We start from the raw sequence: 18,186 nt of genomic DNA, 5'->3' as shown, positions 1-18,186 counted from the left end.
AACTGAACCACACAGCACCGTGCTCTACCAACTGAGCCACACAGCACCATGCTCTACCAACTGAGCCACACAGCACCATGCTCTACCACCTGAACCACACAGCACCATGCTCTACCACCTGAACCACACAGCACCGTGCTCTACCAACTGAACCACACAGCACCATGCTCTACCACCTGAACCACACAGCGCCGTGCTCTACCAACTGAACCACACAGCACCATGCTCTACCAACTGAACCACACAGCACCATGCTCTACCACCTGAACCACACAGCACCGTGCTCTACCAACTGAACCACACAGCACCGTGCTCTACCAACTGAACCACACAGCACCGTGCTCTACCAACTGAACCACACAGCACCATGCTCTACCACCTGAACCACACAGCACCGTGCTCTACCAACTGAACCACACAGCACCATGCTCTACCAACTGAACCACACAGCACCATGCTCTACCACCTGAACCACACAGCACCATGCTCTACCAACTGAACCACACAGCACCGTGCTCTACCACCTGAACCACACAGCACCATGCTCTACCACCTGAACCACACAGCACCATGCTCTACCAACTGAACCACACAGCACCGTGCTCTACCACCTGAACCACACAGCACCGTGCTCTACCAACTGAACCACACAGCACCATGCTCTACCAACTGAACCACACAGCACCATGCTCTACCACCTGAACCACACAGCACTGTGTTCTACCAACTGAGCCACACAGCACCATGCTCTACCACCTGAACCACACAGCACCATGCTCTACCACCTGAACCACACAGCACCATGCTCTACCACCTGAACCACACAGCACCATGCTCTACCAACTGAACCACACAGCACCATGCTCTACCAACTGAGCCACACAGCACCGTGCTCTACCACCTGAGCCACACAGCACCGTGCTCTACCACCTGAGCCACACAGCACCATGCTCTACCAACTGAACCACACAGGACCGTGCTCTACCAACTGAACCACACAGCACCATGCTCTACCAACTGAGCCACACAGCACCATTCTCTACCACCTGAACCACACAGCACCATGCTCTACCAACTGAGCCACACAGCACCATTCTCTACCACCTGAACCCCACGGCACCGTGCTCTACCACCTGAACCACACAGCACCATGCTCTACCAACTGAACCACACAGCACCGTGCTCTACCAACTGAACCACACAGCACCGTGCTCTACCAACTGAACCACACAGCACCGTGCTCTACCACCTGAACCACACAGCACCGTGCTCTACCACCTGAACCACACAGCACCATGCTCTACCAACTGAGCCACACAGCACCGTGCTCTACCACCTGAGCCACACAGCACCATGCTCTACCAACTGAACCACACAGCACCATGCTCTACCAACTGAGCCACACAGCACCGTGCTCTACCACCTGAGCCACACAGCACCGTGCTCTACCACCTGAGCCACACAGCACCATGCTCTACCAACTGAACCACACAGCACCATGCTCTACCAACTGAACCACACAGCACCATACTCTACCAACTGAGCCACACAGCACCGTGCTCTACCACCTGAGCCACACAGCACCGTGCTCTACCACCTGAGCCACACAGCACCATGCTCTACCAACTGAACCACACAGCACCATGCTCTACCACCTGAGCCACACAGCACCGTGCTCTACCAACTGAGCCACACAGCACCGTGCTCTATCAACTGAACCACACAGCACCATTCTCTACCACCTGAACCACACAGCACCATGCTCTACCAACTGAGCCACAGAGCACCATGCTCTACCAACTGAGCCACACAGCACCATGCTCTACCAACTGAGCCAAACAGCACCATGCTCTACCACCTGAACCACACAGCACCGTGCTCTACCAACTGAACCACACAGCACCATGCTCTACCAACTGAACCACACAGCACCATGCTCTACCAACTGAACCACACAGCACCATGCTCTACCAACTGGGTTACAGAGGACCACCTTAGGTCTTTCTGTGAAATTGTGTACTGACTCGTTGTTTGCTTCATATGATGTGTTCATTGTTTTAGATGACTGAACAATGATGTGATGGTGTAGGGAGCAGTAGTAGCTCTCTCACAGTAGTTATTGGGATTGATGGTCCCATGATGATGTCACCATCCTACAGGACTCTGTGGAGGACATGCAGACCATAGACAGCTGTGAGTATATCTGGGAGGCAGGGGTGGGGTTCGCCCAGTCCCCCCCACTCAACTACATCCACGACCTCAACAGGTGAGTCACAGTGATGAGAGTCCTTAAGTTGACGTCTGTGTTCTGATGATCTTTATGATCCTCTTTCCATCCTCTCTCTCTCTCTCTCTCTCACTCTACCCCCACTATCTCTCTCTCTCTCTCTCTCTCTCTCTCTCTCTCACTCTACCCCCACTCTCTCTCTCTCTCTCTCTCTCTCTCTCTCTCTCTCTCTCTCTCTCTCTCTCTCTCTCTCTCTCTCTCTCTCTCTCTCTCTCTCTCTCTCTCTCTCTCTCTCTCTCTCTCTCTCTCTCACTCTACCCCACAGTGAACCTCTTTCTATGTATGATTTTGACCACTCAGGACGGAGCTGCTGAGGCTGCTGCTAACCTGTTTCTCTGAGGCCATGTACCTCCCTCCCTCCTCAGACAACACCATCCTCAACCCCTGGGTCAGCTTCTTCTGCTCCACAGAAAACAGGTGCACACACACACACACACACACACACACACACACACACACACACACACACACACACACACACACACACACACACACACACACACACACACACACACACACACACACACACACACACACACACGCAATCCAACACAAACATACACCAAACCACATGATTTCCCCCTAACAATAACTGACACAAGTGATTATTGCCCTCTGTCCACCTACCTCAGGCATGCCCTGCCTCTCTTCACCTCCCTGGTAAACGTGGTGTGTGCCTACGACCCGGTCGGCTACGGCATCCCCTACAATCACCTGCTCTTCTCCGACTACCGGGAGCAGCTGGTGGAGCAGGCCGTGCAGATCCTCATCGTCACCCTGGAGCACGATGGAGGAGGGCTGGCCCACCGACCCCCCTCACCCTCCAGCATGGAGGACCAGGATGTAAGACCAGGACCCTTCCACACAGGGGGAGGGTGATGCTGTGTGTGTGTGTCTCTCTGTCTGTGTGTGTGTCTTTCACATTTAATTCAACTTACATTGTGTTAACATTCACCTTCAGAGACCAGGGGCCTGTCATGATACATTGTGTTAACATTCACCTTCAGAGACCAGGGGTCTGTCATGATCCATTGTGTTAACATTCACCTTGAGAGACCAGGGGCCTGTCATGATCCATTGTGCGAACATTCACCTTCAGAGACCAGGGGCCTGTCATGATCCAGTGTGCTAACATTCACCTTGAGAGACCAGGGGCCTGTCATGATCCATTGTGTTAACATTCACCTTCAGAGACCAGGGGCCTGTCATGATCCAGTGTGCTAACATTCACCTTCAGAGACCAGGGGTCTGTCATGATCCACTGTGTTAACATTCACCTTCAGAGACCAGGGGACTGTCATGATCCAGTGTGCTAACATTCACCTTCAGAGACCAGGGGCCTGTCATGATCCATTGTGCGAACATTCACCTTCAGAGACCAGGGGCCTGTCATGATCCAGTGTGCTAACATTCACCTTCAGAGACCAGGGGCCTGTCATGATCCATTGTGCGAACATTCACCTTCAGAGACCAGGGGCCTGTCATGATCCAGTGTGCTAACATTCACCTGCAGAGACCAGGGGCCTGTCATGATCCATTGTGTTAACATTCACCTTCAGAGACCAGGGGCCTGTCATGATCCATTGTGCGAACATTCACCTTCAGAGACCAGGGGCCTGTCATGATCCAGTGTGCTAACATTCACCTGCAGAGACCAGGGGCCTGTCATGGCCCTCAGTTGTTGCTGTTACATACTTTTTCTCTCTGTCTCTCTGCAGTCTGTGGGCCCTGACAACCTGTTTGTAAACTACCTTTCAAGAATTCACAGGGAAGAGGTACAGTCATTCTTCTTGTTGTCATATTTTTCACACATTTCAAATCAAATCAAATCAAATTGTATTTGTCACATGCGCCGAATACAACAGGTGTAGATCTTACAGTGAAATGCTTACTTACAAGCCCTTAACCAACAATGCAGTTCAAGAAATAGATTTAGGAAAATATTTACTAAATAAACTAAAGTAAAAAATGTAACACAATGGATGTAACAGAATAAAATGGCGATAGTCCGGGTGGCCATTTGATGAATTGTTCAGCAGTTTTATGGCTTGGAGGTAGAAGCTGTTAAGGAGCCTATTGGTCCTAGACATCCTCATTTTAATGGTGCATTACATGTAGACTGAATGCTACACTGTTTTAGTTGTGAGGAATGTTCAGTCTCATTTAACCAGGCTACAGTGCAGCCGTGTCAAGACCCTAGTCTAAAGGTCTGACCCTAGTCTAAAGGTCTGACCCTAGTCTAAAGGTCTGACCCTAGTCTAAAGGTCTGACCCTAGTCTAAAGGTCTGACCCTAGTCTAAAGGTCAGACCCTAGTCTAAAGGTCTGACCCTAGTCTAAAGGTCTGACCCTAGTCTAAAGGTCTGACCCTAGTCTAAAGGTCTGACCCTAGTCTAAAGGTCAGACCCTAGTCTAAAGGTCTGACCCTAGTCTAAAGGTCTGACCCTAGTCTAAAGGTCTGACCCTAGTCTAAAGGTCAGACCCTAGTCTAAAGGTCAGACCCTAGTCTAAAGGTCTGACCCTAGTCTAAAGGTCAGACCCTATTCTAAAGGTCTGACCCTAGTCTAAAGGTCTGACCCTAGTCTAAAGGTCTGACCCTAGTCTAAAGGTCAGACCCTAGTCTAAAGGTCAGACCCTAGTCTAAAGGTCTGACCCTAGTCTAAAGGTCAGACCCTAGTCTAAAGGTCTGACCCTAGTCTAAAGGTCTGACCCTAGTCTAAAGGTCAGACCCTAGTCTAAAGGTCTGACCCTAGTCTAAAAGTCTGACCCTAGTCTAAAGGTCTGACCCTAGTCTAAAGGTCTGACCCTAGTCTAAAGGTCTGACCCTAGTCTAAAGGTCAGACCCTAGTCTAAAGGTCAGACCCTAGTCTAAAGGTCTGACCCTAGTCTAAAGGTCAGACCCTAGTCTAAAGGTCTGACCCTAGTCTAAAGGTCTGACCCTAGTCTAAAGGTCAGACCCTAGTCTAAAGGTCTGACCCTAGTCTAAAAGTCTGACCCTAGTCTAAAGGTCATGTGACCCCCTCAATAAGACTATTACTTTGTAGTTCTCACTTCTTTGTAGTTATCTCTTCTTTGTAGTTATCTCTTCTTTCTAGTTCTCTTTTCTTTGTAGTTATCTGTTCTTTGTAGTTATCTCTTTGTAGTTATATTTTCTTTGTAGTTCTCTCTTCTTTGTAGTTCTCTTTTCTTTCTAGTTCTCTTTTCTTTGTAGTTCTCTGTTCTTTGTAGTTCTCTGTTCTTTGTAATTCTCTCTTCTATCATGTTGACACACTTTCTCCTCTAATGGTACATCACAAGTGCATCTTTGCTATGTGAAAAGACGTTGGTCTAAAGGTCTCAAATGAAAATGTGAACCTCAGAGCCTGCTTGTGTCACTCCCTCTCCAGGACTATGACTTTGTGTTGAAGGGACTGGCTCGCCTGTTGGTAAACCCTCTGATGCAGACCTACCTGCCTAACTCCACCAAGAAGATCCAGTTCCACCAGGAGCTGCTGGTGCTCTTCTGGAAGCTCTGTGACTTCAATAAGGTCAAATATCATATATTATTATATATATTATTATCATATTATATATGATTATACGATCATAAGGTAGGAGACTTGCCTGATCCCAGATCTGTGTTATTCCTTACCATACTGTACGGGTGCTAAGCTATACAGCACAAACAGATCTAGGACCAGTCTGGTAGGAAACCATGCAGGTTGTTATTGTGTTGACTGTATTCAGTTAAGTCACATTATATTTGAAAAAAATAACATTTTAGCTAGATACCACTTCATCATCATCATCAGTGAATACACAACAGGTAGAAGACAGGTACGGTTGAAGTCGGAAGTTTACATACACTTAGGTTGGAGTCATTAAAACTTGTTTTTCAACCACTCCACACATTTCTTGTTAACAAACTATAGTTTTGGCAAGTCAGTTAGGACATCTACTTTGTGCATGACACAAGTCATTTTTCCAACATTTTTTTGCAGACAGATTATTTCACTTATAATTCACTGTATCACAATTCCAGTGGGTCAGAAGTTTACATACACTAAGATGACTGTGCCTTTAAACAGCTTGGAAAATTCCAGAAAATGATGTCACAGCTTTAGAAGCTTCTGATAGGCTAATTGACATCATTTGAGTTAATTGGAGGTGTACCTGTGGATGTATTTCAAGGCCTACCTTCAAACTCAGTGTATCTTTGCTTGGCATCATGGGAAAATCAAAAGAAATCAGCCAAGACCTCAAGAAAAAAAATTGTAAACCTCCACAAGTCTGGTTCATCCTTGGGAACAAGTTCCAAATGCCTGAAGGTACCACATTCATCTCTACAAACAATAGTACACAAGTATAAACACCATGGGACCATGCAGCCGTCATACCGCTCTTGAAGGAGACGCCTTCTGTCTCCTAGAGATGAACGTACTTTGGTGTGAAAAGTGAAAATCAATCCCAGAACAACAGCAAAGAACCCTGTGAAGATGCTGGAGGAAATAGGTACAACAGTATCTATATGCACAGTAAAACGAGTCCTATATCGACGTAACCTGAAAGGCCGCTCAGCAAGGAAGAAGCCACTGCTCCAAAACCGCCATTAAAAAAAGCCAGACTACGGTTTGCAACTGCACATGGGGACAAAGATCGTATTTTTTGGAGAAATGTCCTCTGGTCTGATGAAACAGAAATAGAAATGTTTGGCCATAATGACCATCGTTATGTTTCGAGGAAAAAGGGGGAGGCTTGCAAGCCGAAGAACACCATCCCAACCGTGAAGCACGGGTGTGGCAGCATCATGCTGTGGTGGTGCTTTGCTGCAGGAGGGACTGGTGCACTTCACAAAATAGATGGCATCATGAAGATGGAAAATGATGTGGATATATTGAAGCAACATCTCAAGACATCAGTCAGGAAGTTCAAGCTTGGTCGCAAATGGGTCTTCCAAATGGACAATGACCCCAAGCATACTTCCAAAGTTGTGGCAAAAGGGCTTAAAGACAACAAAGTCAAGGTATTGAAGTGGCCATCACAAAGCCCTGACCTCAATCCCATAGAAGATTTGTGGGCAGAACTGAAAAAGTGTGTGCAAGCAAGGAGGCCTACAAACCTGACTCAGTTACATCAGCTCTGTCAGGAGGAATGGACCAAAATCCACCCAACTTGTGGGAAGCTTGTGGAAGGCTACCCGAAACGTTTGACCCAAGTTAAACAATTTAAAGGCCATGCTACCAAATACTAATTGAGTGTATGTAAACTTCTGACCCACTGGGAATGTGATGAAAGAAATCAAAGCTGAAATAAATCATTCTCTCTACCATTATTCTGACATTTCACATTCTTAAAATCAAGTGGTGATCCTAACTGACCTTGTGAAAAACTGAGTTTAAATGTATTTGGCTAAGGTGTATGTAAACTTCCGACTTCAACTGTACATACGTACATAATATACCATATTGACATCATCAGTGAATACACAACAGGTAGAAGACAGGTACATACATAATATACCATTTTGACATCATCAGTGAATATACACAACAGGTAGAAGACAGGTACATACATAATATACCATATTGACATCATCAGTAAATACACAACAGGTAGAAGACAGGTACATACATAATATACCATTTTGACATCATCAGTGAATATACACAACAGGTAGAAGACAGGCACATACATAATATACCATATTGACAGTAATGTTACATTTAGTAGCCGAAATCTTAATTGAAAATCAATAAAAGAGTCAAAATAGACTAGAGGAATAGCCTGCCCTCAACAGAGATAGAATAGAGGAATAGCCTACCCTCAACAGAGATAGAATAGAGGAATAGCCTACCGTCAACAGAGATAGAATAGAGGAATAGCCTACCCTCAACAGAGATATAATAGAGGAATAGCCTACCCTCAACAGAGATAGAATAGAGGAATAGCCTGCCCTCAACAGAGATAGAATAGAGGAATAGCCTGCCCTCAACATAGATAGAATAGAGGAATAGCCGACACTCAACAGAGATAGAATAGAGGAATAGCCTGCCCTCAGCAGAGATAGAATAGAGGAATAGCCAACCCTCAACAGAAATAGAATAGAGGAATAGCCTACCGTCAACAGAGATAGAATAGAGGAATAGCCTACCCTCAACAGAGATAGAATAGAGGAATAGCCTGCCCTCAACAGAGATAGAATAGAGGAATAGCCTGCCCTCAACAGAGATAGAATAGAGGAATAGCCTGCCCTCAACAGAGATAGAATAGAGGAATAGCCGTCCCTCAACAGAGATAGAATAGAGGAATAGCCGACCCTCAACAGAGATAGAATAGAGGAATAGCCGACCCTCAACAGAGATAGAATAGAGAAATAGCCTGCCCTCAACAGAGATAGAATAGAGAAATAGCCTGCCCTCAACAGAGATAGAATAGAGGAATAGCCTGCCCTCAACAGAGATAGAATAGAGAAATAGCCTGCCCTCAACAGAGATAGAATAGAGGAATAGCTTGCCCTCAACAGAGATAGAATAGAGGAATAGCCGACCCTCAACAGCGATAGAATAGAGGAATAGCCTGCCCTCAACAGAGATAGAGTAGAGGAATAGCCTGCTCTCAACAGAGATAGAATAGAGGAATAGCCGTCCCTCAACAGAGATAGAATAGAGGAATAGCCGACCCTCAACAGAGATAGAATAGAGGAATAGCCGACCCTCAACAGAGATAGAATAGAGAAATAGCCTGCCCTCAACAGAGATAGAATAGAGAAATAGCCTGCCCTCAACAGAGATAGAATAGAGGAATAGCCTGCCCTCAACAGAGATAGAATAGAGAAATAGCCTGCCCTCAACAGAGATAGAATAGAGGAATAGCCTGCCCTCAACAGAGATAGAATAGAGGAATAGCTCTCAACAGAGATAGAATAGAGGAATACCCTCAACAGCGATAGAATAGAGGAATATCCTGCCCTCAACAGAGATAGAGTAGAGGAATAGCCTGCTCTCAACAGAGATAGAATAGAGGAATAGCCGTCCCTCAACAGAGATAGAATAGAGGAATAGCCTGCCCTCAACAGAGATAGAATAGAGGAATAGCCTGCCCTCAACAGAGATAGAATAGAGGAATAGCCTGCCCTCAACAGAGATAGAATAGAGGAATAGCCTGCTCTCAACAGAGATAGAATAGAGGAATAGCCTGCTCTCAACAGAGATAGAATAGAGGAATAGCCTGCCCTCAACAGAGATAGAATAGAGGAATAGCCGTCCCTCAACAGAGATAGAATAGAGGAATAGCCGACCCTCAACAGAGATAGAATAGAGGAATAGCCGACCCTCAACAGAGATAGAATAGAGAAATAGCCTGCCCTCAACAGAGATAGAATAGAGGAATAGCCTGCCCTCAACAGAGATAGAATAGAGAAATAGCCTGCCCTCAACAGAGATAGAATAAAGGAATAGCCTGCCCTCAACAGAGATAGAATAGAGGAATAGCCGGCCCTCAACAGCGATAGAATAGAGGAATAGCCTGCCCTCAACAGAGATAGAGTAGAGGAATAGCCTGCTCTCAACAGAGATAGAATAGAGGAATAGCCGTCCCTCAACAGAGATAGAATAGAGGAATAGCCTGCCCTCAACAGAGATAGAATAGAGGAATAGCCTGCCCTCAACAGAGATAGAATAGAGGAATAGCCTGCCCTCAACAGAGATAGAGTAGAGGAATAGCCTGCTCTCAACAGAGATAGAATAGAGGAATAGCCGTCCCTCAACAGAGATAGAATAGAGGAATAGCCTGCCCTCAACAGAGATAGAATAGAGGAATAGCCTGCCCTCAACAGAGATAGAATAGAGGAATAGCCTGCCCTCAACAGAGATAGAATAGAGGAATAGCCTGCTCTCAACAGAGATAGAATAGAGGAATAGCCTGCTCTCAACAGAGATAGAATAGAGGAATAGCCTGCTCTCAACAGAGATAGAATAGAGGAATAGCCGTCCCTCAACAGAGATAGAATAGAGGAATAGCCTGCCCTCAACAGAGATAGAATAGAGGAATAGCCTGCCCTCAACAGAGATAGAATAGAGGAATAGCCTGCCCTCAACAGAGATAGAGTAGAGGAATAGCCTGCTCTCAACAGAGATAGAATAGAGGAATAGCCGTCCCTCAACAGAGATAGAATAGAGGAATAGCCTGCCCTCAACAGAGATAGAATAGAGGAATAGCCTGCCCTCAACAGAGATAGAATAGAGGAATAGCCTGCCCTCAACAGAGATAGAATAGAGGAATAGCCTGCTCTCAACAGAGATAGAATAGAGGAATAGCCTGCCCTCAACAGAGATAGAATAGAGGAATAGCCTGCTCTCAACAGAGATAGAATAGAGGAATAGCCTACCCTCAACAGAGATAGAATAGAGGAATAGCCTGCCCTCAACAGAGATAGAATAGAGGAATAGCCTGCCCTCAACATAGATAGAATAGAGGAATAGCCGACACTCAACAGAGATAGAATAGAGGAATAGCCTGCCCTCAGCAGAGATAGAATAGAGGAATAGCCGACCCTCAACAGAGATAGAATAGAGGAATAGCCTGCCCTCAACAGAGATAGAATAGAGGAATAGTCGACCCTCAACAGAGATAGAATAGAGGAATAGCCTGCCCTCAACAGAGATAGAATAGAGGAATAGCCTGCCCTCAACAGAGATAGAATAGAGGAATAGCCTGCCCTCAACAGAGATAGAATAGAGGAATAGCCGTCCCTCAACAGAGATAGAATAGAGGAATAGCCGACCCTCAACAGAGATAGAATAGAGGAATAGCCGACCCTCAACAGAGATAGAATAGAGAAATAGCCTGCCCTCAACAGAGATAGAATAGAGAAATAGCCTGCCCTCAACAGAGATAGAATAGAGGAATAGCCTGCCCTCAACAGAGATAGAATAGAGAAATAGCCTGCCCTCAACAGAGATAGAATAAAGGAATAGCCTGCCCTCAACAGAGATAGAATAGAGGAATAGCCGACCCTCAACAGCGATAGAATAGAGGAATAGCCTGCCCTCAACAGAGATAGAGTAGAGGAATAGCCTGCTCTCAACAGAGATAGAATAGAGGAATAGCCGTCCCTCAACAGAGATAGAATAGAGGAATAGCCTGCCCTCAACAGAGATAGAATAGAGGAATAGCCTGCCCTCAACAGAGATAGAATAGAGGAATAGCCTGCCCTCAACAGAGATAGAATAGAGGAATAGCCTGCTCTCAACAGAGATAGAATAGAGGAATAGCCTGCTCTCAACAGAGATAGAATAGAGGAATAGCCTGCTCTCAACAGAGATAGAATAGAGGAATAGCCTGCTCTCAACAGAGATAGAATAGAGGAATAGCCTGCTCTCAACAGAGATAGAATAGAGGAATAGCCTGCTCTCAACAGAGATAGAATAGAGGAATAGCCTGCTCTCAACAGAGATAGAATAGAGGAATAGCCTGCTCTCAACAGAGATAGAATAGAGGAATAGCCTGCTCTCAACAGAGATAGAATAGAGGAATAGCCTGCTCTCAACAGAGATAGAATAGAGGAATAGCCTGCTCTCAACAGAGATAGAATAGAGGAATAGCCTGCTCTCAACAGAGATAGAATAGAGGAATAGCCTGCCCTCAACAGAGAAACAAACACGCATCACATTCTAATAACCCATACCACCGTCTCTCTGCCCATCACAGAAGTTCCTGTTCTTTGTATTGAAGAGCAGTGATGTTCTGGACATCTTGGTACCCATCCTCTTCTACCTTAATGACGCCCGGGCCGACCAGTGTGAGTACAGTCTGTAGACACACACACACACACACACACACACACACACACACACACACACACACACACACACACACACACACACACACACACACACACACACACACACACACACACACACACACACACACACACACACACACACACACACACACACACACACACACACACACACACACACAGACAGACCTATCCTATGAATGATGGCAGGGTGTCAGTATAGTTTGTAGGGACTGGAATATACTATATATCTGTCTGTAGGGACTGGAATATATTATATATCTGTCTGAAGGGACTGGAATATACTATATATCTGTCTGTAGGGACTGGAATATACTATATATCTGTCTGTAGGGACTGGAATATACTATATATCTGCCTGTAGGGACTGGAATATACTATATATCTGTCTGTAGGGACTGGAATATACTATATATCTATCTGTAGGGACTGGAATATACTATATATCTGTCTGTAGGGACTGGAATATACTATATATCTGCCTGTAGGGACTGGAATATACTATATATCTGTCTGTAGGGACTGGAATATATTATATATCTGTCTGTAGGGACTGGAATATATTATATATCTGTCTGAAGGGACTGGAATATATTATATATCTGTCTGTAGGGACTGGAATATACTATATATCTGTCTGTAGGGACTGGAATATACTATATATCTGTCTGTAGGGACTGGAATATACTATATATCTGTCTGTAGGGACTGGAATATACTATATATCTGTCTGTAGGGACTGGAATATACTATATATCTGTCTGTAGGGACTGGAATATACTATATATCTGCCTGTAGGGACTGGAATATACTATATATCTGTCTGAAGGGACTGGAATATACTATATATCTGCTAACGGCTGTGAATGTCTGCTTTATTTACGTATGCCTTGGTAATGGTTTTAGTGATTGTCTCTCGCTCGTGTGTGTGTGTGTGTGTGTGTGTGTGTGTGTGTGTGTGTGTGTGTGTGTGTGTGTGTGTGTGTGTGTGTGTGTGTGTGTGTGTGTGTGTGTGTGTGTGTGTGTGTGTGTGTGTGTGTGTGTGTGTGTGAGCGTGTGTGTGTGAGCGTGTATGTGCGTACGTGTTTCTGCTACAGCCCGTGTGGGTCTCATGCACATCGGTGTCTTCATCCTGCTACTGCTGAGTGGAGAGAGGAACTTTGGCGTGCGTCTCAACAAGCCCTACTCCGTCCACGTACCTATGGACATCCCAGTGTTTACAGGGACCCACGCCGACCTGCTCATAGTAGTAAGACTCTGCCATACAAGTTACAGTAGGCTACAGCATAGATATAGAATGAATAGAATATATCTCTGTGGAATACAGTGTGACTGTAGCAAATGGATGAATTCTGCAGGCAATATGACATTTTCTGTGATCTGCCTCTATGTGTTAATTAAAACGCCTCTCTAGTTATAGCTTGGTGTCTTTATTACACTTAGATTCAAATAGTATTTAATTCAAATATTTGTAATTGAGCCTGGAGTGCCAAATTGGCGGGGTTATCTCTATTGGGACTCTCCCATTGGTTCCATTGCGCCAAGCTAGATCAATGAAGCGCAGATAAAGCATTTGAATGGAAACAAATACTATTTGAGTCCAGGTCCTATAGAAATAGAATTGCTACAACAGACATTCAAGTCAATAAATGTTCTCTGATGGATGGCTTGACGGCGATTGAGTGTACCCATAAGTGTTCCAGTCAAATTGCCCTTGTCCCTTCTAGTAATTCTATCTCTATGTCTGTACCTCTCTGTGTGATCTCCAGGTGTTCCACAAGATCATCACCAGTGGCCACCAGCGTCTACAGCCTCTCTTTGACTGCCTGCTCACCATCGTAGTGAATGGCGAGTAGCTCTGCACTGGCTCCATCTGCTGGTCAAATATGCACATGGTTCTTTATTTATTTATTTATTTAACCTTCATTTAACCAGGAAAGTCCCATTGAGATACATAGTCTATTTTACAAAAGAGACCTAGCCAAGAAGGCAGCAGTAGTCATTACAGCGTTACAGCGTTACATTACAGTGTTACAGCGTTACATTACAGCAGTAGTCATTACAGCGTTACAGCGTTACATTACAGCAGTAGTCATTACAGCAGTAGTCATTACAGCGTTACAGCGTTACATTACAGCGTTACAGCGTTACATTACAGCAGTAGTCATTACAGCAGTTCATTACAGCGTTACAGCGTTACATTACAGCGTTACAGCGTTACATTACAGCGTTACATTACAGCAGTAGTCATTACAGCGTTACAGCGTTACATTACAGCGTTACATTACAGCGTTACAGCGTTACATTACAGCGTTACATTACAGCGTTACAGCGTTACATTACAGCAGTAGTCATTACAGCGTTACAGCGTTACATTACAGCGTTACAGCGTTACATTACAGTGTTACAGCGTTACATTACAGCATTACAGCGTTACACTACAGCATTACAGCGTTACATTACAGCAGTAGTCATTACAGCGTTACAGCGTTACAGCGTTACTGCGTTACATTACAGCAGTAGTCATTACAGCGTTACATTACAGCGTTACAGCGTTACATTACAGCAGTAGTCATTACAGCGTTACATTACAGCGTTACAGCGTTACATTACAGCAGTAGTCATTACAGCGTTACAACATTTAAAACATATAGTAGGCTACAATCAGCACAACAACACGTCATCATGAGACAATCCGGTCCACAGGAAACATCTACAGTCCTTGTTGTAACCTCAGCCTCACAGAAAGTTCTGAGGTATTGAACAGTTACATTACTTTGGAACAGTCCCTGAGATCACCTTAAACACCCAAACAGATGTACTCATGAAGTCATTCTTAGATGCTGTACATGCATATTGAGATGTTACTTGCTTTTTAGTCTAGCTAGGATTAGGCTCAATCTGTGGTCAAAATGTACAGTATCTCTACCAATGACTCCTCCTCCCTCTCCTCCACTGTGTCTCCCTACCTGAATGACTCCTCCTCCCTCTCCTCCACAGTGTCATGACTCCTCCTCCCTCTCCTCCACAGTGTCTTCCTACCTGAATGACTCCTCCTCCCTCTCCTCCACAGTGTCTTCCTACCTGAATGACTCCTCCTCCCTCTCCTCCACAGTGTCATAACTCCTCCTCCCTCTCCTCCACAGTGTCTTCCTACCTGAATGACTCCTCCTCCCTCTCATCCACAGTGTCTTCCTACCTGAATGACTCCTCCTCCCTCTCCTCCACAGTATCTCCCTACCTGAATGACTCCTCCTCCCTCTCCTCCACAGTGTCTTCCTACCTGAATGACTCCTCCTCCCTCTCCTCCACAGTGTCTTCCTACCTGAATGACTCCTCCTCCCTCTCCTCCACAGTGTCATGACTCCTCCTCCCTCTCCTCCACAGTGTCTTCCTACCTGAATGACTCCTCCTCCCTCTCCTCCACAGTGTCTTCCTACCTGAATGACTCCTCCTCCCTCTCCTCCACAGTGTCTCCCTACCTGAATGACTCCTCCTCCCTCTCCTCCACAGTGTCTCCCTACCTGAATGACTCCTCCTCCCTCTCCTCCACAGTGTCTTCCTACCTGAATGACTCCTCCTCCCTCTCCTCCACAGTGTCTCCCTACCTGAAGAGTCTGTCCATGGTGGCAGCCAACAAGCTGCTCCACCTCTTGGAAGCCTTCTCCACCAACTGGTTCCTCTTCTCCGCCTCCCAGAACCACCATCTTGTCTTCTTCCTGCTGGAGGCCTTCAACAACATCATCCAGTACCAGTTTGATGGTGAGAGGATTAGTGTTTACCCAGCCTGCTCCTCTCAGAACAGGTTACATGTCTGACTTCGTAGAATAGCATAAGACTGTATTTAGTCCTGCTGGAGTCTGGTCTGTTAGTATTGCTGCCGACTTCGGGCCACAGATACCAGCTAGCGACGGGGTTTGAGCCTGTCTCTGCCACTCTCCTACCTGGGCCCCTCTATAATCTATCTCCGGCTCTCAATTCCTCACTGTTCCATGGAAAAATAAATACAATATGAACAGGAATTGTAATTAGTCTATTTATATGTTTCTTACTTTCTGTGGGTTCAGTCAGTAGAAGGACTATTCACTGCCTGCCTTTGATGTGCTGCTGTGTCGTATCAATGTAACCCTCATAATCCCTTGCTCTTAAACTTGCAATTATCTTCCAGGAAACTGTAACCTAGTCTACGCCATTATCCGCAAACGCAACTTGTTCCATCAGTTGGCCAACCTGCCGTCCGACCCCGCCTCCATCCAGAAGGCCTTGCTGAGGAAGAGAAAGTCACCGGATGCCATCACCGGCATCTCCCGTACCAGCTCCCAGGAGACGGTGTCCATGGAGGGTTCCCGTCCAGCCGTCCCCGCCGAGCCAGGAACGCTGAAGACCAGCCTGGTCGCTATACCAGGTACACCACTGATCTATAACTATAACAACTTATATACAGTGCCTTCGGAAAGTATTCAGACCCCTTGACTGTATCCACATTTTGTTACGTTACAGCCTTATTCTAAAATTGATTAAATCTTTTTTCTCATCAATCTACACACAATACCCCATAATAACAAAGAAAAAACAGTTTTTTATACATTTTTGCTAATTTATAAAAAATAAAAATGAAATATAACATTTACATAAGTATTCAGACCCTTTACTCAGTACTTAGTTGAAGCACCTTTGGCAGCGATTACAGCCTCGAGTCTTCTTGGGTATGACTCTACAAGCTTGGTACACTTGTATTTGGGGTTTCTCAAATACAAGTGTTTTTGGGGTTTCTCAAATACAAGTTTCTCCCATTCTTCTCTGTAGATCCTCTCAAGCTCTATTTTTGTATTTTTAATTTTTTTATTTCACTGCGCCACTTGGGAGGCCATATTTGATTTTTTTTTCGCTTTGTCATTTAAGGGTATTGTGTGTAGGAAATTGCTTTATTTAATACATTTTAGATTAAGGCTGTAACGTAACAAAATGTGGAAAAAGTCAAGGGTTTTGAATGCTTTCCGAAGGCACTTTATAGCTATCTATAACCAGGGATTTTTCTGCCATTGAAACACTTGGGCAGGCCGCCTAATCATTTTGTGTTAAACAAATCTAAATATATTTTAGATTATTCAAAGTAGTCACCCTTTGCCTTGATGACAGCTTTGCACACGCTTGGCATTCTCTCAACCAGCTTCACCTGGAATGCTTTTCCAACAGTCTTGAAGGAGTTCCCACATGCTGAGCACTTGGCAACTTTTCCTTCACTCTGCGGTCCAACTCATCCGAAACCATCTCAATTGGGTTGAGGTCGGGTAATTGTGGAGGCCATGTCATCTGATGCAGTACTCCATCACTCTCCTTCTTGGTCAAATAGCTCTTACACAGCCTGGAGGTATGTTGTGTCATTGTCCTGTTGAAAAGTAAATGATAGTCCCACTAAGCACAAACCAGATGGGATGGCGTATCACTGCAGAAAGCTGTGGTAGCCATGCTGGTTAAGTGTGCCTTGAATTCTAAATAAATCACAGACAATGTCACCAGCAAAGCACCCCCACACCATTACACCTCCTCCTCCATGCTTCACGGTGAGAACCACACATGCGGAGATCATCCGTTCACCTACTCTGCATCTCACAAAGACACGGCGGTTGGAACCAAAAATCTCAAATTCAGACCAAAGGATAGATTTCCACTGGTCTAATGTCCATTCCTCGTGTTTCTTGGCCCAAGTCAGTCTCTTCTTATTACTGGTGTCCTTTAGAAGCGGTTTCTTTGCAGCAATTTGACCACGAAGACCTGATTCACGCAGTCTCCTCTGAACAGTTGATGTTGAGAAGTGTCTGTTACTTGAACTCTGTGAAGCATTTATTTGTGCTGCAATTTCTGAGGCTGGTAACTCTAATGTACTTATCCTCTGCAGCAGAGGTAAGTCTGGGTCTTCTTTTTCTGGGTCTTCCTTTCCTATGATGAAACTTCCTCATGAAAGCAAGTTTCATCATAGCGCCTGATGGTTTTCGCGACCGCACTTGAAGAAACTTTCAAAGTTTTTGAAATGTACCGGATTGACTGAAGTAATGATGGACTGTCGTTTCACTTTGCTTATATGAGCTGTAATATTGACTT

At 45.2% G+C, this 18,186-nt stretch overlaps 1 protein-coding gene across 1 annotated transcript in view; it reads left to right on the top strand.

The window, feature by feature from the left end:
• The window catches only part of hid1a (HID1 domain containing a), a 55,623-nt gene that overhangs the window by 23,813 nt on the left and 13,624 nt on the right, over positions 1-18,186 (top strand). The window contains exons 5-14 of the mRNA XM_071393936.1: positions 2,160-2,266; positions 2,588-2,704; positions 2,920-3,130; positions 4,006-4,062; positions 5,672-5,812; positions 11,973-12,063; positions 13,182-13,333; positions 13,854-13,932; positions 15,682-15,846; positions 16,253-16,489. Of these exons, the coding sequence (XP_071250037.1) occupies positions 2,160-2,266; positions 2,588-2,704; positions 2,920-3,130; positions 4,006-4,062; positions 5,672-5,812; positions 11,973-12,063; positions 13,182-13,333; positions 13,854-13,932; positions 15,682-15,846; positions 16,253-16,489 (1,357 nt within the window). The remainder of the gene's footprint in view (positions 1-2,159; positions 2,267-2,587; positions 2,705-2,919; positions 3,131-4,005; positions 4,063-5,671; positions 5,813-11,972; positions 12,064-13,181; positions 13,334-13,853; positions 13,933-15,681; positions 15,847-16,252; positions 16,490-18,186) is intronic.

The sequence above is a fragment of the Salvelinus alpinus genome, chromosome 1 (genome assembly GCF_045679555.1).
Source record: "Salvelinus alpinus chromosome 1, SLU_Salpinus.1, whole genome shotgun sequence".
In the NCBI taxonomy this organism is placed as follows: Eukaryota; Metazoa; Chordata; class Actinopteri; order Salmoniformes; family Salmonidae; genus Salvelinus; species Salvelinus alpinus.
Note: the sequence above shows the minus strand (reverse complement) of the source record. Positions and strands in the feature narration are given on the sequence as shown.